We start from the raw sequence: 25,920 nt of genomic DNA, 5'->3' as shown, positions 1-25,920 counted from the left end.
CCAACTTATGTCTGGCATTGTATGGTTCAAGCCCCCTTTTTTTTAAGAACCAATTCCCCAGCAGGGCAATGCAATGGTACATGCTCCATTTCCAGCTGGTTTTAATGTTTGTATACAAAAATACTGTTACTGCAATGTCTGAATATATGAGGTCTTGTTACCCTAAAGTGGTTGTAAAACGCAGACATACAATATGAACAAAGCATATCCTTCTTTAGTGTGTGCTTGTCTCAATCCAGAGCACTAAGTGTAATTTCTCTCTGCTGCTTCATTCCTGTGCTATATGCATGAGTCACTTTGGACGAGTGTTCCTGACACTAAGGGAAACAGGGTGGGTAGTGCACAGTATGAGATTGACAGCCTCAGCTCTGTTTCTTGGTGCTGTATAAAGGGGAGGGGGGGGGGGGGTGCTTTTCAGAGCTGAGAGATCCTGCGTAAATTCTGCACTTTGAATTGATGTAGGGGAAAGACGCCTGTAGATAGACAGGTAGAACTTATATAGGAGGATTTGTTTCATCTCTGTGTATCTCCTGAAGCTATTCACTGCACTGGGTATATGTAAGGGTTTACAACCACCTAAAAGTGTAACTAAAGGCAAAACTTTTTTTTTTTTTTCCGTGTTTTTCTTGCTATCTGTGTTCCCATTATTCACCCTCCCTATTCTGTTTGAGTGGTTAGTAGGATAGAAGTAATAAGGCCATTCATTCTGATGACTCTGGTCACTACCAGGCATTTTCTTTACTTTGGAGGGATTTCCTCTCTTCCTCTTCTGGCTTTGGGACAGATAGTGATGGGATACAAATGGCAAAACAAAAAACTGACAAGGGTTTCCTACTACAGTGGAAACTCAGATTGCGAGTAACGCAGTTAACGAGCGTTTCGAAATATGAGCACTGTATTTTTTAAAAACGCAAACTCGGTTTGCGAGTGTTGTCTTGCGAAACGAGCACGATTCAGGCCAAAGCGGTGTGCAGTACCGCTTTTGGCCTGAGGTGGGGGGGCGCCGGAGCCGAGTAGAGCCGAATGTCACATTCGGAAATGCATGGAAAGACCCAAGTACAGCACGGCTGACCTTGGCAAATCTCGGGTAGGAAGTCTCTCCAAGGTTTGCCGAGGTCAGCCGAAGTGTATTGGGGCCTTTTCGGCCGTTTCCGTGGCTCTCCGGCGCCCCCCCCCCCCCCGCCTCTGGCCGCATGCGGTATTGCATCCCATTAAAGTCAATGCGGAACAAATTATTTTCGTTTCCATTGACTTCAATGGGAAAACTCGCGTTGATATGAGAGTACTTTGGATTACGAGCCTACTCCTGGAACGGATTATGCTCGTAATCCGAGGTTCCACTGTATGTCCAAAATTTAAAAAGTTTTGCCTGCAGGTCTTTTTTTTTTTAATAGGTGGTTAGTGATGAGAGCTCTGTAATATTTTACAGGATTCCGAACATTTTAATCAGTTTATTCACTAATTATTTTTCTGCTATTACAGGTGGAACACTTACACTCTTTCATTTTGTTCCGATTTTCCATGGGCTTTGTAGACAGCATTATTGCCAAGTGTAAGTCATTTATGAGATTCTCTAGTACTGAATAGAATAATAAAATTAAAAAAAAAGTGTGTGTGTGTGTGTGTGTGTGTGTATATATAAAGCAACTGCACACATTTGCTGTGTGTGTTTTTGTTTTTTTTTTTTTGGTTTTTTTGTTTTTGTTTTTTTTTTTTTTGTTTTTTTTTTTTTGCATTTATTCAAATTTATTTTATTGGCATGAAATGCAGGCACTAAATTGGCCTAATGTACAAGTGTCCACACAAAAATCTGGAATCACTTCCCACAGCCACGCATCTGATTTGAATATGCCCTGAAATGTTGATTTCTGTGTGGTGATGTATACAAAATGACTCCAATTCTTACTAATGAAACTTTGATACAGCTGGCACACAGTGATGAAGTGGGCAAAACGTAATGTCATTTATTGTCTGCAAACAATATATTGGGGTTTGTTTATTTACTAAAGCTGGAGAGTGCAAAACCAGGCTCACTTCTGCATAGAAACCAAACCGAACAACCAAAATTGTTCAATTAAGATTTGGCAATAAAACCTGGAAGCTGATTGATTTCTATGCAGAAGTGAGCTTGATTTTCCAGCTTTAATAAATAAACCCCATTGTGTAGAATCTTTGATTTAAATAAGAAGTTCATTTATCCTGCTTTTCAATTGTCAATTTGGTAAACTGCATTTATGTTACTGCTGTTTCACATGCCATCTGTAACCATGTTCACATTATTTTGATGTTTATTTTGTTTAGGTCTTGCCTAAATTATTGGTTCCTTTATCTTTACAATTCTGGCCTTTTGGTCCTCTTGCAGTTTGATTGTGGTGTGAAAAATTTGCTGTGCTAGCTGTGTGCCTAATATTACCTCCTGATTGATTGATTAATTGCAAAATTCCATCCACACCCATCACAGTATAAAACAAGACCTTCTTTATGGGGAGGCACATGCTAGTGGGAGCATTTTGGGGTTCTTTAAGTAAGTGGCACTTCCGCTCTCGCACTTGAGCATATTGCTCAAGGCAAACAGCATCAGCAGACTACTTTACAAAACACCAGACTGCAGGTAACCTCATTTCCAAATCAACTCTCCTTCCTCTCTGAAACATGCAATCTTTACCTCTCCTTTTCACAATTGCAGCCTCTCTCCTCAAACTTATTTCTTCACCCCTCTTCTCCACCCCAAAATCTGTACATATCACCCTCACTTCTCCCCTCATCACCTCTTTCTAACGCTAAAACCCACGGGACACTGAAGCATGTCCCCTCATATAAATTGTATTCTCATATTACCCCCCTTATTCTTCTGCTTCTCCTAACCTCTGGAGATATATCCCCAAACCCTGGGCCTCACTTATTTAACTGTGCCCTTCACCATCACCCCATATCCTCTGGCAGTAGTCGCAATCTACGCAATTTAGTCTCCATTTCTCTTCTACCCAAAACCAGCCTCCTCCTTCTCCTGTGCCCTCTGGAACACCCGCTCTGTCTGCAACAAACTGCTGTTCATGACCTCTCTGTCACAAACTCCTTTAATCTATATGTTATTACCGAAACCTGGCTCTATGAATCCGACATCCCTTCTCCTCCTTCCCTCTCCCACGGTGGCCTTCTCTGGACTCACTCCCCTAGACCTAATGAATGCAAGGGCAGTAGAGCAGGATTCCTCCTATCCCCACAGAGCACCTTCCAGGTTCTTCACTCTCCTCCCTCTCTGTCCCTCTCATTTGAAGTTCACTGTACGCCTATTCTCTCCATTTCCCTAAGAATTGCTGTGATCTACCGCCCCCTGGACCGTTATCAACTTTCCTTGAGTTTTGATGAGTTTTCAGCCTGGCTACCCTAATTTCCATCTTTTGAAATTCCCACAATCCTTCTCGGCGACTTCAACATCCCTGTTAATACAAACACTCCTGCTACTTCTAAACTTCTTAGTCTAACGTCATTTGACCTGAAGCAATTGGTACAGGCTTCTACTCACTCTGATGGCAACACCCTTGACCTTGTATTCTCCTACCTATGTGCTCCATGCAACCTCTCCAACAATCCTTTTCCTCTTTCTGATCACCACCTTATTAGTTTCTCTCTCTTTCTGTCTTCCGCCACCTTTCCCTCCAACCACCTAACCATCGCCCGTAGATAGAAAACTTTGCCACTTCAACCCTTCTCTCCTCTATTCTGCTACTGACCACCTCTATGACAAAATCTCACCCATGTCCTGCCCCAATCAAGCCACTTCTATCTACAATAAATCCATGTCTTCAACCCTGGACTAGCTCGCTCCTCTCACTACACACAGAATCAAGTCTCGACCCTTACAACTCTGGCAAACAGATGACACCAGAATTCTCAAAAAACGTAGCCATGCTCTTTAGCATCTGTGGCATAAGACTAAGTCTCTTAAAGACTTTAACCAATACAAATCTCCCCTCCAAAAATACAATTCTTGCCTCCACACTGCCAAGCAGACCTATTTTACCACTCATTAACACCTTCTCATCCAGTCACCGTCAACTCTTCTCTACCTTCAACTCTCTACTTCTTCTGGCATCTTCCCTAACGCTCTAAAACATGCACTGGTAACCCCTAAACGTAAAAAGCTGTCCTTGGTCCCTACCAATCTTAACAATCTACACCCTATCTCCTTGCTCCCTTTTTCCTTTAAACTCCTTGAATGTCTGTTCTACAACCAACTGAGTGACCACCTCCATAAAGAACAACCTTCTTGATCCCCTTCAGTCTGGGTTTCGTCCTCAACACTCAACAGAAACTGCTCTTCTAAAACTCACAAGTGATTTGCTAACTGCAAAAACCAACGGACACTATTCTGTACTCCTACTTCTGGACCTTTCGGCTGCCTTTGATATGGTTGACCACCCCCTCCTCCTCAAAACTTTACTCCCTCGGTCTCCATGACTGCTCACTTTGGTGGCTCTCATCCTACCTTTCCCAATGCACCTTCAGTGTCACTTGCAATTCTACTTCCTCCTCTCCTCTTCCCTTCTATGTCAGCGTTCCCAAGGTTCTGTTCTTGGGCCTCTCTTATTTTCAATCTACACCTTCCCTGGGTCAGCTGATTGCCTCACACGGCTTTCAATATCATTTCTACGCTGACGACACCCAAATCAATCTCTCCACCCCACAACTCACTCCAGCAGTCCCCTCACGTGTCACTAACTTACTAACAGACATATCTGTCTGGATGTCACACCACTTCCTCACTACTTCCTCACCACTTCCTCAAACTCAACCAAGCTCATAATATTTCCTCCCCCACTTGCCTCTTCCCCTGACTTCTCAGTCAAGAGCAATGGCACAACCATCTACCCATCCCCACATGCCAGGGTGCTAGGTGTTATCCTGAACTCTGAACGCTCCTTTCGGCCCCACATCCAATCCCTTTCCAAAGCTTGCCGCCTCAACCTCTGCAACATCTCTGAACTACGTCCTTTTCTAACCAATGAAACCACAAAGCTCCTGATTCACTCCCTGTTATCTCTCGCCTCAACTACTGCAACTCCCTCCTCATTGGCTTACCTTTAAATAGACTATTCCCCCTTCAGAACCATCTTGAATACTGCTGCCAGACTAATCCACCTTACAAATCATTCAGCATCTGTTACCCCTCTCTGCCAATCCCTCCATTGGCTCCTACTCGCCCAACAAATTAAATTCAAAATACTAACAAGTTACAAAGTCATCCACAACTCTGCCCCCAGCTACATCGCTAGCCTAGTCTCAAAATACCAACCTAATTGTCCTCTTCGTTCCTCCCAAGACCTCCTGCTCTCTAGCTCCCTCATCGCCTCCTCCCATATTCACCTCCAGGACATTTCCCGAGCCTCTCCCATCCTCTGGAATACCCTACCCCAATCTGTCAGACTATCTACAAATCTATCTACTTTTAGTGCGATCCCTGAAAACCCTGCCTCCACCTAACAATTGTTCTTTTATTTTCTGCATCAGCTCATCCCCCACAGTTATTACCCTTTCATGTCACTTGACCCTCCCTCCTAGATTGTAAGCTCTAACGAGCAGGACCCTCTGATTCTTCCTGTATTGAATTGTATTGTAATTGTTCTGTCTGCCCTACTGTTGTAAAGCACTGCGCAAACTGTCGACGCTATATTAATCCTGTATAATAATAATTTATCCAGAATGTGTATTTTCCATTTCTAAATTTATTTATTTTTTCTCTGTAGATTACAAAGTTTACTACTTTATACAAATTCAACATAAATTGATGTTAATGATGAATGTATAGAGTTGATTGTAATTTTTCCTGTGACTACTTTTATTTTCCTGCTTAAATTGCAGATCTTGCTACAGTGGTTGGTTATTTGGTTGTCAGCCGTCCGTTCCTTACACTAAATCACCCTCGTCATCTGACCAGTAGTCATGCAGATCTCTTGGAGGTGAGACTCTCTCCTGTAAATGATATGTCATTACTGGTTTACCGAGCCCTTAACCAGCCCTAATGGTTCTTCCATCTTTGACAGGACTACTACCAGAGTGGAAGGATGCTGCTGAGGATGTCTCAAGCCCTTGGCAGGATTGTGCTAGCTGGACGTGAAATGACCAGATTAGCAGGGTGAGATGGCTCTACGTGATTTAAAGGGGAATTTCAGCTTGTGCTATATTGGTTTTTAGTCAAAGCAAATTTAGATATTGGCAGAATGAGGTAAAAAATGGCAAGGTGGATAGGAGTAAAAATGGAGCACATAGACCGTAGACATAGTTGCTGATGCTGCTATGGGGAAATCGCTAATTAATTAGAAGCAATCACATCAGTCAATGTGACAGCAACATAGGTTCATAGTTTCTTGTGGAGTTATAAGAGTTTTTTTTTTTATAAATTTTTTATTATTGAATTATTTTGTTAAATGAGAAACGCACACTTGTATTATCTATGCAGGTTTGACTCATTTATTTTAAAGTGGTACATATACCCAGTGAAGAAAATGGCCTCAACTGATACACAGAGATGAAACAAATCCTCCTACATAAGTTTATCTGCAGTCTTATCTTCTCTACATCCATTCAAAGTGCAGAATTTATAAAGCTTGTGTGATCTGTCAGAAAAAAGGGGGCTGAAAACTGAAATTAGACAATACAGAGATCAGTAAGGAGAGCTCAAAGAGGAAGTCCATCCCCTGTCACCTTTTTTCTCTTGGCGTCAGGAAAATTTGTCAGAATTGATTCATGCCGATAGTGAAGGGAGGAAGAAGCAGACAGAAATGACACTTGTTGCTCTGGATTGAGATGAGGGATATGTTTTGTTCATATTTCTTATCTAAGGTTTATAACCACTTTAACTAGTTTGGATTTGAACCTAGGACCTTAGTTAAAGCACTACTGAGTATGCCAGGATGTCATGATAGGTAGTCATGTACACTAACACTGTAGGTGTTATACTTCTAAACCCAGATACATAGATTTCACCTCACTGAACGAAAAGCCAACCAGAACAACACAATGTTTATACCACCAATAACCTCCATCTTGTACTGCCAAGTCCATTAAACGTAGGGAGCAGAAAGTTGCTTTTAATAACCGTGGGGTTACTATGTGCTTTATAAAACCACCAATATTACTTTGAATTATGGCTATATTAAAGTGTATGTTAGGGAAAAGTAAAGATAAACATTTGCAGTACATCCTCACAATATATGTGCACTTCAAACAAATCCTCCTACAGAAGTTGTATCTGTTATCTTTAGTCCTCTCTTCTCTACAACAGTTCAGCGTGTTGAATTTATACAGCTTGTCTGAGCTTTCTGAAATCAGGAAGTGGAAGCTGAAGTTACACTCCGCAGAGCTCAGTGAGGAGAGCTCTAAGAATAAATTGGAGGGGAGCGACACACACCTCTTCACACAGCACACAGGAACAGAGCTGAGGCTGTCAATCACAGGCTGTGTGCCAGAGCTCCCTCCCGTCACCTCCTTTTTTTTTTTCTCTTGGTGTCAGAAGCGACTCCTGCTGACAAAGTTGACACTTCGTACCCTGAATTGAGACAAGCACACGCTATAGGGGCATATTCTTTGTTTTCAATTTTCATGTCTGAGGTTGACAACCAACTCCAGCCAACCTCCCCATTTTTTTTTTTTTTTGCCCAGCTTACCCGATGGTGGTGTCTTGACATTTTAGATGCTCGCCCATCCAGTGAATCCAGCGTTGACTCGCTGAGATCATCTTATGCCCAGCCACAGCTCCATCCTGTGCCGCCATGTTTTCTCTGATGTCATTGAGAGGCCCGCCACCTCTTCCAGGTTCAGTGGGCGAGCCTCTTGATGGCATGCAGATAGGACCACCCCCACCTCCTGTTCTTGAATGAGAGACTATGCCTCCTGGGATATATGACGTACATATCCTGGGAGGCACAGCGAGTGACGTGCATGGGTGTCGGGGATGGACTTTACATTTAATTAAAAAAAAGATGTAAACAAAATAAAAAAAAACAAAGTGATGCCCTATTCATGCAAAGGAAGGGAAGACCCTGCAAGTACAGAGAAATAATGTTTGATCTGCCAGACCAGTGTACCCAACTCTTAAGCCCTGTTGTGGGTTGACAACACGCAGCATTCTTGTGGATTGAATGATATCAGCCCTTTAGTGTCTTTTGCTAAACTAATAAATCACTCTTACTTAGATCACTACCACGAAAAGGCTAATAATTCTCTAGTCTACAGTAAAAAAATTGGAGGACTCTTTGAGAGAACACAGGAGGTACAGAGGACACAAGACGGCTCTGAATTTCTGACCAGATCAACATCCTTGCATACCTTGTATAAAAAAAGATTTGTGTACTTGTCTATTTTTAATCTGTTCCAGTCCGGTCGCGTGATCCTGCAGTTTCTGCTCTCCTGTGTCAGTAAACGGCTGCTGCAGGAAAGGAAGGAGCGCAACAACGGCTGGGCCTTGAGAGTCTATGGGTGTCATTTTGGCTCCTGGAATTCACCCTGTTGAGCACTCCCTTACACAGGGGATCCAGAACTGCTAAATCACATGAGTGGAACAAATTAAAAAAGGGAAGTGTACAGATCTTTTTTGCATGTAGGATAGATAGGGGAAGGAACATTTTGAAGAATAATTGCATGTAATCTTTGCTACCACTTTAACTGGTGTATTTTGCTTGGGTCTCTGCTTAGCTGTATGCATTCATGGTATCGAAGGTAAAAGTTCTAGGAATATTGTTACTTGGTAAAGCTTTTCATTATTGATGGTGATCATTTATTTTAAGGAGTTAATTCACCTTTTCAGAAAAAATGAAAATGTGAATAAACACCGTACACCCCCCCCCCCCCGGGCCTCACTGTACTTGCCTCCGTGGATGCTGAGCTGTCGGTGCCCACGCAACCAGTGCAGCAGTCTGGGGATTTCAGATCTCCGCTCTTTTCCCTCTTCTCTCTGCACTGCTTCTGGGACAGATCAGATATAGCTTCGCTCTGACCTGTCCCGGAAGCACTGCGGAAAAGCGAGGATTTCAAATCCCCAGACTGCTGCAGCGGCTGTGTGGGCACTTGACAGTTAAGCATCCATGGAGGTAAATACAACGAGGACCTGTGGGGGGGAGGGTGTACAATGTTTACGATTTTCATTTTTTCTGAGGAGGTGAACATTTTACGATAGCTATTAATTTAAATATGGATGGTTGCTGACAATCCAACCAATGCTTACATTAGTGAATATGTGTATTGCAGAAACCCACAATACCACAGTTATCTTGTGCAGGCATGTCTGCCCAAATCATTCAGCCAACAGGTTTCTCTTCGAATCAAGTTCAAGAATTGTCTGTGTTTGTCAAAAGTGCTGGAAGTCATAGTCCTTTTAGGGGTTTGCACTATACTTTCACAACTGGTCATGCTTGAGAGAATATATGCGACACTGATTAGCTGTGAGAGCCAACAGCCTCCCATTGCGTTCAAAGGTGCTACCTACTCGCAGCTTAATTGCGGGAACCCCTGCTGGGGTTCTTGCATGTAATGGCAGGCAAGGGTGCATTTGCAAATGTGAATGCACCCTTTGTAAACTTCTTACATGAGATATATAGACTAGAAATGGATGGTGTAATACACAAAGGTGAATAACTGATAACCGTGCCAAAGAAAGAACTAAAATAAAATGGTTATGACAATAACATTATTTTGGGGATATTGTCCACTTTTATTTTTTGTAAAATTAACTTTGATCCACGGTTGGCACTAACAGAGTGTTATGTGTCTAGTTTTACAGCAAGAATTACTGAGCTGATGCAAGTGCTAAAGGACTTGAACCAAGGCAAATATGAACGCACAATGGTTTCTCAACAGGACAAAGGTAATTTCATCATTCACTTATGTAATAAAATATTCCTGTTTAACTGCTCATACTGATATATTTTTCTTTGAAATTGTAGAGTCTGAATCTGTTCCCAGCATCCCCTTAATACCAGGAAGTGGTAGGGTTATAAATGTTGACAACATCATCAAGTAAGTTTTTTTTTTTTTTTTTTTTTTTTTTGTTTCTGCAAGATTCCTCTAGATTTGATTAGTACCGGCTGAACTAAATGGTGTGGAATGCTGACATACAACATTGTTAACCAAGGGTCGGGAAAGCCAATATTTCATCATTTACAAAGGAAATGTGATAATTCGTTATTCTGTAACCGGAATGACCATATCTTTCTGGATGTTTTAGCAGTGTTCAACTGTACTGTAGTCTTTATTGCTTGTAATGCATTGTTGCATCACAATTGGCAGCATAGGTAACTTTCATTCTCAGACTGCATTTTATATAAAAGTTATGTCTAAACCATTGGTTATACAGTTTTGGTAAGACTTTCCACCTGTTCTGATTTTAGACTCTCCTGTTAGGGCATCTGTAACGCCATTCTTAAAATAGAGGTATAGAGTTAACAAAATAAAAAACCTTAAACTCACCTAGGTGAATGCAGCATCGATCCCTACCCTCTGCAGTGAGAAATGAGTGATCAATCACCACTGATCACTCAGTTCTCCCCTCCATGCAGAGAGTGGTGATTGTGAGTCACCGGCTCCGTGCTCTGCCGCTGGGCTGGGGATGGGAGGGAGCAGCTTGCTCAGTCTCCCAATGGTGCAGCCCAGTGGTGCAGCTGCATGAACTGCACTCCTGTGATCCAAAGGAGAAGTATAGCCAAAAAAGTTTTGGCCATTCTCCATTTAAAACCCTTTACAACAGCGGAAACAGAACTTTAGATCTTGCTTGACTTTGCAGAGCTGTAGTGTCACTCAGCCCAGCTTGGCTCTTCTTCTGTAGAGAAAGTAGTAAAGAAGGGTATCCTATGATTTGGAAGACTTAACATTTCAATCTTAAATAGTCTGTCAGTGTAACAGCTGTGTATGGGTGGCTGCATTAAATAGGAATAAATGTATTGTATTATTTTTTACTTTTATAGTGCTAACATGCTTTTCAGTGTGTTAGATCAGCCCCTGCCACATAGAAGTTTGCATTTTAAGGCCTCTTTTGCACATTATATACACTTTTGTAATACTTTAAATTTCATATCTACATGCCAGCAGGTTAAATGCTGCCTTTGGCTTCAGTACTTTTGAGTCACAGACCTGGGGCTGAAACATAGAAATCTGGAAAGTCTGACCTTCTTATTTCCATATTATTCTGAGTTAGTGATTTTAGTGAAGACCACAGATCTGTATGATAGCTAGGGAACATGGATTTTCAGATGGAAGCATCAATGAGGGCTGCAACCAAGCATCCTCAACCCAGGTTTCCTTTTAAAATGGCATCATTTGCATTCTAAGAGAAACTGCTGATAGGAAATGTTACTAAAAACAGAATGCAATGATCTATATGTAAGTTTTCCTTTAAACACCATTTACCTGTGAAGTGTATGTAGTCTTGTCATTTTAAGCAGCATTACTGAAACTGTCCAGTAGAGGTCCCCAGTATATAGTATAATAGTTTCTGCTTATAGTTTCCGGCTGTAGAAGAGATGCACTATGTACCTTGCAACAGTTCTTAACATTTCCCTTCCTTGTTAAAGATTATTCATATATTCCAAATGTTTACAAGAAAATCACTGGTTGCAGACATCAGTCTTGTACTCTGGTATAGTCATAGTGGTGTAATTTTAATATTATAGCGATGATATAGAATCCCAGAACACCATTGTGGCTTAGTTGATAAAATTGTGATCTTTCCACACGTTGGTGAATTAAGTAATCCAGTTTCTTCCAATAGTCTAGACCTATACCAGTAAACTCATTTACCCACAGATGACACTAGTGTGTGTCTGTGTGTGAATATTAGGAAAAGTAGATGGTAAGATAAGCAAGTTTTGGGGTTAATGTAAGTGGTTCTGTATACTATATAAAATTCTATACATATTAATGTGCCACGCTCAGTTTAGTAACCAGTAATGTGATCAACAACTAAATAGTCCAAACATTCAGTGAATTTTAAAATATATTAATGTCCATATAGATCAATCTTGAATTACTCTTATGCTGAAATTATGCTACCATCACCAACCCCTGTGGGCGCACACTCACCCTGAAAACCAGACATTAAAGTTATAAAAGGTCTGGCATGACTGGTTCCCTTTAAGAAGCTGGGAAAAATCTATGCCTGCTGTCTGATATTACTAAGTTATCACTGAATTCACTGCATTCAAGGATACAGTACACCATCTGGGCTTATGTCTTTGATCACTTGGTAATTTCGGTTTTCAAGGTCCTTGTTTTCAAGGTGAGTGTGTGCCCACGGGGGTTGGTGGCGGTTACATTATTTCAGTATTGTTTCTGACACTTTGGAGTAATTTGGGAAGATTTGTGGAGTATTTCAAGATTGATTTATATGGACATTAACACATTTACATATTTTTATAGTTCACGGGATGATTGGACTGTGTACTACTGTAGTGGATTGATATATATTTAAACAATTGCACTCTTGAATTTATTTTTATTTATTAGTTGACCACAGTACTGGTTACTAAATTGAGTGCAGCACGTTCATTTGCAGAAGTGGTATAGTCTGGGGTGTTGTATGCTTTGTACATATTATGTGTGCATGACGTTTCTTTTGATGAATATGCTATAAAGTGCTGGAAAACATTTCCGCTTTATATAAATAACCTTATTAATATTTATGCAACAACTTATATACATTAATGCAGCAACCTATATTACATCTAGGCAATTGCAATTATACAGCTGAAGGATGTGATTTTTGTTCTATCTCGGGCTCAAAAATTTAGAGAAAAACTGTTTGCCTGCTGTTGGTAACGCACTGGCCTTTGTCGTCCATTTCATTTAGTCTTGCTAACTTACCATAGATTGTGATATCAAAGTCCTATAATATCCAATGTGTATGTAACACCTGTCCATTGTTTTATTTTATTTATTTATTTTTCTGACAGATTTGATCATGTTCCTCTTGCAACACCAAATGGAGACCTTCTAATCAGAGATTTGCACTTTGAGGTTAGTAGAATAATTTATTTTCTAAATTGTGTACTCTCAGAATTCGTATCTGAGGATGAAGGGCCCACGCTTTAAAACTGGCACTGGCATAAAAAAGGTTAAAGGTGAAACATCACCATCAATATTTATACTTGTTGAAGTATAGGCGGTGCGTTATCACAGCCTGAGCTTGTAATCCATTTTTCTCATGGAAAAGTGATAGAAGGCTGGATGGGGTTTAGCAGAAAAGGTTGCTGATCACACTTGCAAATCATCAGATAAAAGGCTCTCCCCTCTATTGGCATGTTATTATGCATGCCGGCAGGGCTGGACTGGGACACAAATTTGGCTCTGGACTTCATCCAGACCATCCCACTTTAATTTTGCAAACGTGCACAAAAGCCAGTATGTAAACTATATGCAATTGCACAAAAAAAAAAAAAAAAAACCATTCCAATGTAAGTATAAACAGCTTTTTTTTTTCCAGGGTCCCCAGAGAGCCCCCCTCCTTACATCGGGGTCCCAGAGAGCCCCCCTCCTTACATCGGGGTCCCCAGAGAGCCCCCCCGGATTCAGGGCTATTGCCCCAAAAGCCACCTGCTAGCGACGCCACTGTCTGTCACTGAAACCGGCCCACTGAGCCATCGGCCCACCGAGAAACTCCAGTAGTCCCGGTGGCCAGTACATGCCTGCATGCCAGTACTTGTTAGTGACCACAGATTCAATAAATGGTACTTAATAAAAGAAAAAAAATGAACATAACACCAGACCCTTTTAGCAATACCCTATGAATGAAACTGTTGATCCCCAAATAGCCAAATCACCGGTGATTATCAATCATTTGGTGATTTGGCACTTTGGAGATCAGGAGTTCCATTCACGGGATATTGCTAAAGAGGACTTGTGTTATGTTTATCTTTTTTCTGTTATTAAGCACTATTGTTTTAATTGTATTTGTGATCACTATATATGTTCTTCATTTAATATTATCTACTAGCCCGGCACTTATTATTTATAGCACTTTATTAAAGGGGATATCCCCCTTTGTGTTTGCACATCATTATTTTTATCATATGCACAATTTTGCACGGTTTTCCATTTATATTAGGTTCTTGTTAGTGACCTAGGAGTAAGTGCATAAGATGGATGTTTTAGCCATACACTTTAAAGTGAAACACTAGTTAAATATTTTTTTTAAATTCCGTATCAGAAAGTTGAGAACTTTTGACTGCTCAAAACTCAAGATGCTAAAATGTTATGAGGGATGTGAATGTCAGTGGTCAACCTCCTAAGATAGATCACATGTGTGTGACATTAGTAGTGATTAAATGTAATGAAATATTTTATAGGATGTGTTTTATGTATGTTGTGAATGTTTTTGTATACCCTATCTTTGGTGGTAGTGGGGGGGGGGGGGGTGCTTCATTGTTTAAACATATCCTGTAACTATGTGTTTACAGGTGAGGTCTGGCACCAATGTGCTTGTCTGTGGGCCAAATGGCTGTGGAAAGAGCTCACTCTTCCGCGTCTTAGGAGAGGTAATTTTTTTTTGTATATTTCAGAAAATTGTAGTTGCGCAGTATGCAATTTTCATCTCTGTACATGTGGCAGGCAAACGGTAGTGATTATTTCTAGTAGTAATGTTTTAACGTTTAATGTGTTTATTTTTCTAGCTGTGGCCATTGTTTGGAGGAAGTCTGACTAAGCCCGAACGAGGAAAACTATTTTATGTTCCCCAGGTAGTTTTCAGTAATATTGTCATGAAGTGTAGCCACAAAAAAAAAAATGGTAGTACGATCATTCTATTTCATTATTCCTCTTTTTAGAGGCCGTATATGACTTTGGGGACATTACGGGACCAAGTCATCTATCCAGACACGCATGAAGACCAGAAACGCAAGGGCATTCCAGATAAGGTTAGGAAACACCAGTCTATATTTTAATGGCTAAGGCCATTTTTAGTTTGAAAAGGCAAAAGTAATAACCATTAAGTGCTGTATACTACACCCACACAGGTCCTAAAGGATTATCTTGATAATGTTCAACTGGGACAAATTTTGGAACGTGAGGGAGGCTGGGATAGTGTGCAGGACTGGATGGATGTTCTCAGTGGAGGAGAAAAGCAAAGGATGGCGGTAGGACACCATTTGTTCATTTATATAGAGTGCTACCTGAATTTGCATGAATGCAACCCTTAAAATTCATTATATGATACAGATTGTACATATATTTGTTTTCCAAATTTACTCATCAGCAATCTTGTTTTGTCTGCGGTTTGCTTTCATAAATATATTAAATATTATTAAAAAAAAAAAAATGTGTCCTGAAAATGTACACTTTAATGCCCCCCACCTGTTGAATAAAAGTAAATGTAACAAAAATGCAGACGTGCATTCTTGTGGGAACAGTGATGCAGTGATAAGGCACAGTGATGTACATTTCTCTAAATAACTCTTGGAATGCAGCAGTAAAGCAAGGTGATGCACATTTATCCATGTAAATCATTTTTTTCTTTCTTCAACAGTTCAATTAATGTGGGTGTAAAGGCAGGTGTTTTATTTTATTTCTTTAACCTTACTGCATGCAGTAAGATTAAAAAAACCTTCTGCATGCAGCTCCCCCAAAACATACCCGAATCTGATCTTGATCCAGCAAAGTGCATAAGAGAGAAGGCTCTCTTGGCTTTCTGCCTCCTCATTGGCTCAGATACAGTGGCTCTCGCTGCTGTCGATCACAGCCAGTGACGAGGGAGCTGAGGTGGGGCCGAGCCCTGTTCTATGTCTTTTATGGTCACAGAGTGGGGATCAGGAATGAACATGCATGAGTGCCCCCCATAGCAAGTGGATAATACAGCGGGGGACCCAAGAAGTGGAGGATCGGGGCTGCTTTGTGCAAAACGATTACACAGCAGGTAAGTATAACATGTTTGTAATTTTAATTTAAAAGAAATACAAAGCTTTACTATCACTTTAATAACTTTTGCTGTCAAGTTGCAATACAATACTACAGGCAATTCAGAAGTACAAGAACCCTTAATGTAATAAAAACAGTTGCTCTCCTCTGCTGCTCTGTGTTTTATACATGGTAAAAAAAGAAATTATCTTCCTAGGGTTTATTTTTTAAAATGACAGCTAAGTTTCACAAAAACAGGCTTTGCTGTCTGTTATGTTTTATCCAGTTTCTTTCAATCATCCTATCACAAAATGACATTTGTCCAATGTGTATGCCACCCTGTCTGAAAGAAGCCGGCCAATTGGCTGGCTTCTGTTGGAAACGTATGCTGGAAAACCAGCAACTGACCGGCTCCTGATCAGCGCTCTCAGCCAATGGCTGTCAGAACACAACAGCTCAGTGAGGGAGATTGCTGTACTAACATTGGGTCTTATTACAGCGGCTCCGACTGGACCTGACGTCAGTTTTTGTTTTTGTTCAATTGACTGGATTGAACGGAAAAAACTCAATGTGTGCCAGGCTTAAAGCGGGGTTCCACCCAAATTTTGAACAATATCTGTATGTATTCTCTTCCTTGCCTAGATGCTGACATGCCGTTTAAAAAAATTTAAATCGCCGTAATTACCTTTTATTTTTCTATTCTTCTTTGCACTTCCTGGTTCTCCTCCCATGGGAGTAGGCGTGTTTCTAGCCTCTCCCCAGACTCCTGGGAGCTAGTCTCAGGCTTCCCAGGATGCCACTGAGCATGTGCGGGAAGGAGCGGTGAATGCTGAGAGCACAGCATTCACCACATCCAGGAAAAAAAGGCTTGTGGGCTTCAAATGCCCACAATGAAGATGGAAACCGCCTGCAGTGAATAATATAAGTTATTCTTTCCGACGAAATCTGACACAGGCGGACATATTACACGCAATATGTGAGTATGTAATACTGAGAAGAAAAGTTTGTGAATTAACTCAAAAAAAAAAAAAAACGATAGATAGGTGGACCCCCGCTTTAAGCTAACCTGAGAACTCCCGATATGTAGATCCCAGTATCTGTGAACAGCATCTTTTCCATTGTTTTACTTCCACCCTCAGTTCCCTACCCTCCATCATTTATAAAGTACATCACAAATGTCATCACTGTGCTTTGTGAATGGCACGGCAGAGTGGAGGGGGGGGGGGACAAAGGCCGCACATTTTAACTGGTGGTGTTCATAGATAAAGTTCCAATACTGCAGGGAGGTAAAAGTGGAGCCTCCTGATCTACATATCAGGAGCACTTTTCCTATCTTGGAGAACTCCTAAAAAAAATAAGAGTGATGGTGTAAGAAAAAAAATATCTGTGCCCAGGGTTGGGCTTAAAAAAAAAAACTGTAATGGGAGAAGTAGTGATCATTTTGTCTGAAAATGCTAATTCCCTGGCTGTCGTGCTGATTATTTGGCTTCAGATAGAATACGGTATTTGACTTTTATGTGCTGCATGTATGTTCCTGTTCAGTGCCAGACAACCAGCATTTTCAGAAGAAGCTGGAAACTGCATCCTTAATATTTTTCTTCTAAAAGGTGTGCCTTAATCTAACATTGTGTAGAGGCTTATGGAGCTGCTAATTTGCATATTGGCCAACCAGGAATGGGTAAAGAAAAGAATCGCATTTAGTTGTATTTGGAAATTTCAAAAGCTCCTTTATTGCAGTGCATTTACAAATGATCATTAAGATCAGAGTTCTTTTAGTCTAAGGTCTATTGTTTTTATGCTTTGCTTCTTTTTGTTCAATGCTTTTCTTCTTTTGATTTTTAGATGGCACGCTTATTCTACCACAAGCCTCAGTTTGCAATCTTGGATGAATGCACAAGTGCTGTTAGTGTGGATGTAGAAGGTTTTATCTACAACCATTGTAGGACGGTAAGTGAAGGAAATTTAGATCATGCAGTACCTTTTGAGGCATTCCAATGAAGCCGCCTCTTGAGTCTCAGGCCCCAGACAGATGCTCAATGTTCTTCTATTATAATCAGCCAGTGGATAGCACATTGGGTAAATGCTGGTAAGCTATTTCTAGAGGTCTTATTTGAGACCACAAATTGGGAAGCCACTATATCCCATTAGCCCTGAATGTATACATGAGTAGTCCAGTACCAGTCTTTTACATTGCAGAGTCATTTGCGGTGCAGGTGGTGATAATGCTTAGGGGATTCTTTAATATAATGTATGTGTCCTCCTTCACATAAACAACTTTTGGAGCTTACGTCTCAATTGGAGAAGAAAGTTTTGATCGCTGCCAGCAGTCTGCACAGCTCAACCAAGAATGTTGCTGTCACACCCTTCCAATACCCTGGGAAATATTGAGAAAGAACATTAAGACCGCATCATAAACTGGTATTGTGTTTCAGTAAACTGGCATTAGAAGATTTATAGTTGTGAGAAAAACTTTAAAAATCTCTGCATAAATTACTCTGCATAAATTTGATGTTAACATTTGTTTTTTTATAAGTCATAATTGTAACTAATGGCAGTCTTGGCTGCATTCACGCCTTTTTTATATTGACACATCCTTTAAAAAAAAAGAAAAATTAAAATTACCATTTAAGGTTGATGTTGGAAAAGCATTTGGCATATTGACATATTGAAATGGGTAGTACAGCAATTCCATCATTGTGGCAGATGTGGATTTTATATGCTCTGTCTATAATAATATTACACCATTTAGGTTATCTGTTGCTTGCATGACAAATTTTCCTTTTATGTTCTAAAACTCTGCTGTAACCTGTAATAAGAATCTGTGGACAAGGGAGACAAAAATTTAACTTTCTGGTAAATGTTACACTGCTTTTATGTTTGAATGGCATGGCTGAATACTGTGAAGCACGTTAAAGAATAGCATAATGGTGCAGTAATGTCTCAGGACTTTATGGTAAAGCAAAATGTAAGTGTTTGTTAACATAGTTCTTGTTATTCCTTCAGCAATCCTACAAAAATCCCAAAAGTTCTGTAAAGTGTCATTAAACCCAAATCATTAAAAAATAATGCACGCAGCGAATTTACCCAGAAGTGGGTACCTGTCAAAACCAGGTACCCCAAAAAAGGAGGGGAGGGTCCGAACAAGCATAGTTTTCCCTTTTGGGTGGAGAGCCAAAAAAATAGTCCTGAATAAAAGTTGTCCCTACAAAATGTAAATGCTTGCCTTCGTTGCTGCCTGCATCACTGATTGCAGCTCTAAGGCAGAAAAAAAGAGAATTTATTCTGTGTATTTTGTGGATGATGTGTCGGGAGACATGCACGAGTGCCCCCGTAGCAGGCGGCTTGCTATGGGGGCAGAGTGAGGAGCCCAAAGTGCCGGAGGGGGACCCAAGAAGAGGAGGATCGGGGCTGCTCTATGCAAAATCTCTTGCTCTTAGATTTTACAAACTATACAGTATATACAATATATTGTATAGATATATTGTATTTGGTTATGTTAAATATATGTGTGCATCCATGATCTGATCTGTTTTGCTATTTATGTGGGTGTTTTATGTTGAATGGTGAAGGTCAGCAAGGTTTGGAGATGACGTTCTTTGAACTGTAGGAGTGTTGTTGAATCTTATTTCTTTCCTTGCAGTGTTATAGACACTGTCAGCTCTTTATGGCATTCACTCGTTTACTTTCTGAGCAGCAGGTTGAACTTCTCAGATGAAACGCCTGGTTAGGTAAACAGTAAAATGTCAGTTTGGAATTTACTACTTTTTGAGAAATTGAAAATTCTGAGTAATTTGTACTCGGTAAATGTTTGTTAAATTCACAGTATGTTTGATTGTTTAGTCATGTGATGAGTAGGAGTAAAGGATTTTGCTGGGGGAAGAAACTCCCCAGTTAAAAGAGAGATGGTTACCTTACAGCAGCTTTATGTGTTAGGTGTAGGGCTAGTTATACACCTGTGATGGTGAATGGATTTTTCTTATCAAAAATATTTTATTTAACCTGAGCAATAATTTTGGCTTGCGTAGTTACGTTTATGGTTTGCACAGAAACTTCCTGAGAATACCTTTCAGGACCTGTTTCGAGAAGAAACAGTGGCCATCTTTCTTCCTGCTTCATTAAGGGACAATAAGTTTGTAGCAGAGAACTTTCCAGGTCCAGAGCTGTTGGCATTGCTTCAGCACTTGCCCTGTCCCTAATGACCCATCCTGTGAGTAGGCCGATCTGACTAAGCACCAAGAGCTTTGTTACTTTGACTGCTTAGCTCCTTTTGAATGTCTCGTTTTTTGTCTATTTACTGTTTTTTTTCAACTGGGGTTAACTCTGAGGGCTTGAGAGTGTACATGTATCATCCTCTGGGGGTAGTGTCACATACGAGTTCTGTGCTCTTTTCTACTATTCAGCGTTGAGGAAGCATGTCCCCCTGCTACTCCTGCATTGCAGAGGGCCACATCAAACTCTAGTCTTTGATCTGTTCCCATGGTATGTCTAGTGTGAATTGGGTCACCTCCAGCCCTTTGACCCTTACCAGCTGCCAGCTATCTGGGTTTTGTGAGTACCCAAGGATTTGTATCTTGCCCTGAGCTTAGTTGCCTTGCCACCACATGACCACAACATGTCTGTTTCTAGACACAAAGGCCATGGTTTTGCTGTAATGTGTGGTCCTAGCCTACACTTTCCTAACAGTTCTGGGGACATTTAATCTGCCCCTTCTGAAAGCACTTATGTCTGCAATCTGGTATTGTCACCCTATAATTTAAGGGTTTACATAGCATTTGGAGTCCTCCTTAACTCAAATGAGTAAGGCCAAGTCTCCTGCCTTATAGACCTGGGTTTGTGACACTTTCACACAGGGCTTTGTAGTCAAATTCACCCAGTTTCTCTCTTGGTCCAGAGCTGCTCTAATCCTCTGACTTTGAGTTTCCAGTACAGGTACAATAAAGCCAGCTATAGATGGAGTGACTTACTTTCCTGCAAACAGTCAGTGTTGATGGGGAACTCTCCTAGCAGGGGATGCACAAGGATTATTGCTAGCGGCTATAAGAGCTGCTGGCAATAATCTCATGTAAAATTCAACAGGCTGGTTGTACCCAAATTGATCGATCAATAAACTTGGGTAATTCAGCCTGTCCCATACGTGATTCGAACCGTCTATGGCCGGTTTTCATTAGGCTTCATCTTTACTGGTGACTGTCCTTCTTTTTTTTTTTCTTTTTTTTTTTTTTGGTGAGCAAGTCGGCCATCTATTTTCTGTCAGCCCTTGCTTGGAAGCTTCTCATGTTTTTTCCTCTATTGTTTGTGTTGATTTTGTGGGACTGAATCTTGGTTTCCTCTGCTAGATGGTCTCAGAAGCCACTGTTTCACCTTTAAGGAGTTGTTTTTTACGTTAGTTGTCCGTCTTGATGGTTTTGATGAGGTGAATGTCTGCCCTGACAGTCATTCTAGAGATGGAGTTCCTTGTTGTTCCGTATGGGATAGTTAAAGTTCAACTCCATGAAAATGACCCTACCCTTTAAAGGTCCATTTGGAACATGATACATAGTGAAGGCTGGACGTAACAACATGCAGAGGTCCTTCTCCTCCATGGCAGCTGTCACTTTTGAAATTTGCACGACTGTGCAGGGCCTCACCCACATTACCGTGGTGTTCATTCAGTGATCTGTGAATGAATGCACTTCAGATCCCATCTGCCACAGTGGAAGACAGAATTGTGGTTCTCAATGGAACACAAGTAAAGCGATCAGTACTTTAAAGTCCAAACCTCGGTACGGACACAGAGCTGTTTGAGGCTGTCATTGCACCTACGATCCACTGATCAAGGTTGCATTGCTTTGTAGGCTCATTTGCAAAAATATAATAATGCACTTTTTTTTTTTTTTCTTTGCCGTAAAAATATGTATTTATTTTTTGTAAAAGGTGGACTTGGTCTTTAAAATGCAAAACATTACAGGGCATTCAACCAACATATCTCTGAAACAGGAGAAAAAAAAACATGCTAATCCTTTAGAGAAAAGGAAGAAAAGGTGTGGGAGTGGAGTAGTTAATGGTATTATAATTTTTTTCTTTATGAATTTGTATAAACCGGGGCTTTTTTGTGGTTGATTAGTAGGCAGATTTGGTCATGTTTTTCCCTGTATTCCATCCATTCCAGTCTTTCTTCATGGAAGATCTGAGAATTTGCTTTTACCACCATCTGCTCCAAAATCTGTGTGTTGACATTGACTCACCCTCTAGGGTTTACATGATAACATGATAATTTCCAGATGGTTAAAGTGTTACTAAACTCAATTTTGTTATTTTAATTAAAAAAAAAATGTTATACTTGCCTTCTCTTTGCAGTGGTATTGCACAGAGTGGCCCTTATCCTCCTCTTCTGGGGTCCGGGGTGGTGATCTTGGCTCCTTCTCTTCAGGGACCACCATAGCTAGCCGCTGGCTATGGGGAGAGCGTGTGCCCCGCTCTCCCGACCTGTGTATCTATGGAGCTGCACTCCATAGACTTGCACAGTGGGACTTAGGCCCGCCCGCCACTTCCTCCTCACTGCATCCGATTGACAGCAGCAAAAGCCAATGGCTCCTGCTGCTCGAATGCTGTGTAAAGAGGAAGTAAGGAGAGAAAAGATGCAGCCCTGCACTCCGCTGATCTCTTCTCCCCTCTCCTACCCTTTACACAGGGAAGGGGGGCACAAAGAAATTAAAAACATTTTTTACCTTAATGCAAACAATAAGGTAAAAAACGTTTTGTAACACTTTTAGAGTTTGGAAGGACATTTCTCACCTTAACATATATTTTGTGTATTATTTTTGTTCTCCCTGGTAGTAAAACTCATGTGTTGGTTTGTTTTCTTTTACACTCCCACAGTAGTCCACATTCGTCTTTTAGGTTAGACCTCAAATCTGTAATGGCAGATCTGTTGAGATTTCTAAATGCTACATACTGTACTAATTTATCCCTGTTTCAGAACCCAAATAAACAAATAACTGTCTTCCTATACCAGCCCTATATACCGATTTGTGCCTAACCTTTTCTGAAAATATATATCTGTGGATCCCATGTTATATCTGTGGACACAGTCATCATTTTGTCTACAGATACAACATGGCCTCCTCAGAATGAGTGATTAGACACAGGTCCTAATTCCTAACTTTATTTGTAATTCATCCACATGTGTTTAGCAATAAGGTTCTTATCACATGGGTATTATTTGATGTTTGTAAATGCTATTCAGTTTCAGCAAGGTTCTTATCACATGGGTATTATTTGATGTTTGTAAATGCTATTCAGTTTCAGCAACCATGTACAAAGCATTCAATAAAGTATCAAACTTTTTTAAGGGACTAAAGCCCCCTGTATTTTTAAATCCAGTGTGTAGATCACAGATATTAATGGGAGCTGGCTGTCAGAAGCTAAGGGCCTCATGCACACTGGGCGTTTACCCCTGGTGCTTGAGATCCTGATGTTTGGGTGCGAATGAAAGGCACACATGCACTGCCCAGCTCTACTGCTGGCAGGCTGTTAAACTCTAAGGGGTAGAAAGCTGATGCAGCTGGCGGGTGTAGGGAGCGGCACTAACATTTAGGGCAGTATGTGCCCAGGGATGAATTCTCGGAATGCAAGCAGTCTGCGTTTCAGGCATTCCTTCCTGAGCACATACTGCCTTAAATGCTAGGACTACCCAGAACTCTGTTAAAAGCTTCTCTAAAGTGATAGCATTAAGATCAGTCATGTTTTTATTGCAGTTTGTGCTCCCTTTGGTAGATTTTCCCTCCCTCCTGTTCTGTCTGACAATTATCAGAAGTTCAGATTTTTCTGCATGTTTACCTTCACTAAAACACGTAGGCTGCAATTTTGTTTTAAAGAGGATCTTCAGTCATTTTAAAATAATACTATAGCTGCTGGCTTTTAATAAACAGACATTTGCCTGTCCAGGGATCAAGTGCTGTCCTTACCCGGGCTCATTCTTCGCTAGTCTTCGGGTCCCCAGCGCTGCCATGTTGACTTTGGAAAGCTGGCTGTAACCCCCTGCGGCTCCCCACTGTGCATGCCTGAGCTGCGCTGCGCCCTGTGAATGGTCCCACGGCGTACTGGGACCTGTGACGTGTCCCAGGAGGCTGTGGGTGGTGAGGAGGGGAGCTGAACTTCCGATGAGATGAGAGCCATTACTGCTACCTCCCAGCATCATTTTTTTCTCTTGAATTAGGGCCTTTTGCACTTATGCATTTTTTTCCCCTGATGTGTTCTTTATTGAAGTCAATGGAAATGCATCAAAACCTGTCAATGCACATCTATATATTTTTAAAGTATATTTATTATTTGTTACCGTTCTTGGTCTGTAGCCTTTCATGTGTACCCCTTACCGTATCCTGAGAAAAAAACTGTGTACACAATTCTCTAAGGACTGCTTCTGCTATCAGAGCTTACCAAAATGCCCCATGTGTTTACCAAGTGTTGTGACACATTAAGCTTCGCTATGTCACCCATTTCTCAGGAATCCTAAACAATGTCTGTATAATGTTCCATTGTCTTATATTACAAATGTCAGGAAGTGTTCACAGAATGCAGCGATCAAAGCACAGGGACGCTGATGCATGCAATGCAATATACATGCTGTCACTCCAGTCTTAGGGCACATTCATATTTTCATTATGGTATTAAACCAAAAATGTAATATATTGCAGATTATCATTCATTAGATGTGGTGGCTCCATTCATTTTCTTTTAGGCTTTTTTCTTCTGTTTTCACCTGGTGATCTGGCCAGTAACACTCCTGTATTAGAGCACCTCCACTCTGAATGAAGGAGCAACAGACACCTTTGGACAGCAGCATTGTCAGTCTTGGGGGGTGTGTGTTATGTACTAGCAGATGAAAATAGAAGAAAGAAAGCCTAAACAAGAAAACTAATGTAGCCATCACATCTAAGAATAGGTCAACTGCAATATAATGTTTGCTTTTTGGTTTAACGCTGCTTTAAATGTTCGCAGTAGTGAAGTGATTAATGATGATAAAGTGCAGAGTTTTGATTGTTATATGTCCCTATGTTTATCATTCCCAGGTTGGAATAACTCTGTTCACAGTGTCACACAGAAAGTCCCTGTGGAAACACCATGAGGTATAGTGTCTTTTATACATTATTTCAGGGAATTGGTCAGTGACAGATGTTACATTTTCAGACTATATTTATGTCACCATGTTTGTACGCATTGCTGACAGAGAGCAGAGCCGTGTGGTTTTTGTTTTTATTTTTGTTTTTGTTTTTTTTGTGTTTTTGTTTTACAGTGGCCTGCGAATAAAAACAGGGAACATCAGTCAGCCTAATTTTCCCTTACCTGCCATGTTACCCGGAGGCTGGTTTTCCTTAATGTTTAAGGAGGTTAACTGTGTGCCTAGCCAGTGTTTTCTTACTGTGGGGGAGGTGCTTTTACTCGGGGAAGGCATTGATCCTGTGTTCCTGCATCAATGCCTTCCCTACTGACAGAATGGTGATCTGCCTTGTTTACATAGGTAGTTCAGCGTTCTGCCTGTATACCAAAAGATCAGCAGGTGCCTGCGGACATTGTGTGTGTGTGTGCGCGCCTCATATTTCCCTGATTATAATCCTTCCAAAAACAGTAGAATTGCTGTACTCGCTACAGCACAAACCAAGGGGGATGTGCCAGGGGCATATCATGAAATCAGTGGGCCCATGTGCAAGATCAAAAGGAGGCCCTAGCCACGGAGAAAATAAAAAATTGGGTGCCACGGGAAAAAAGTGGGTGTGGTTTAATCTGCACTAAATATTGAGTGTGGCTTAAAGGGGGTGTGGTTAATAGTGTCTGAGATGATTACATTGTGCAGAATGCAGTAATGTTAAATAGGTAATGTACAGTGCCGAGTGCATGGTAGTGGGTAGTATATGCAGGGAGAGAGGTACGAAGTGTATGGTGGTGGGTAGTATGAACAGGAGGGTAGTGCAGAGTGTAAGACAGTTGGTAGTAGGTGCAGGGAGAGGGATACGGAGTGTATGGCGGTGAGTAGTATGAACACGAGAGGCGTGTGGAGCGCATGGC

General features: G+C 41.0%; 1 protein-coding gene across 1 annotated transcript in view; it reads left to right on the top strand.

Moving 5' to 3' along the window:
* The window catches only part of ABCD3 (ATP binding cassette subfamily D member 3), a 120,662-nt gene that overhangs the window by 80,191 nt on the left and 14,551 nt on the right, over positions 1 to 25,920 (top strand). Inside the window, exons 11-22 of the mRNA XM_073593107.1 lie at positions 1,483 to 1,552; positions 5,863 to 5,960; positions 6,045 to 6,136; positions 9,771 to 9,862; positions 9,942 to 10,014; positions 12,942 to 13,005; positions 14,445 to 14,522; positions 14,658 to 14,723; positions 14,811 to 14,900; positions 15,000 to 15,119; positions 17,719 to 17,823; positions 24,927 to 24,983. Of these exons, the coding sequence (XP_073449208.1) occupies positions 1,483 to 1,552; positions 5,863 to 5,960; positions 6,045 to 6,136; positions 9,771 to 9,862; positions 9,942 to 10,014; positions 12,942 to 13,005; positions 14,445 to 14,522; positions 14,658 to 14,723; positions 14,811 to 14,900; positions 15,000 to 15,119; positions 17,719 to 17,823; positions 24,927 to 24,983 (1,005 nt within the window). The remainder of the gene's footprint in view (positions 1 to 1,482; positions 1,553 to 5,862; positions 5,961 to 6,044; positions 6,137 to 9,770; positions 9,863 to 9,941; positions 10,015 to 12,941; positions 13,006 to 14,444; positions 14,523 to 14,657; positions 14,724 to 14,810; positions 14,901 to 14,999; positions 15,120 to 17,718; positions 17,824 to 24,926; positions 24,984 to 25,920) is intronic.

Source organism: Aquarana catesbeiana, linkage group LG07 (genome assembly GCF_042186555.1).
Source record: "Aquarana catesbeiana isolate 2022-GZ linkage group LG07, ASM4218655v1, whole genome shotgun sequence".
Classification (NCBI taxonomy): Eukaryota; Metazoa; Chordata; class Amphibia; order Anura; family Ranidae; genus Aquarana; species Aquarana catesbeiana.
Note: the sequence above shows the minus strand (reverse complement) of the source record. Positions and strands in the feature narration are given on the sequence as shown.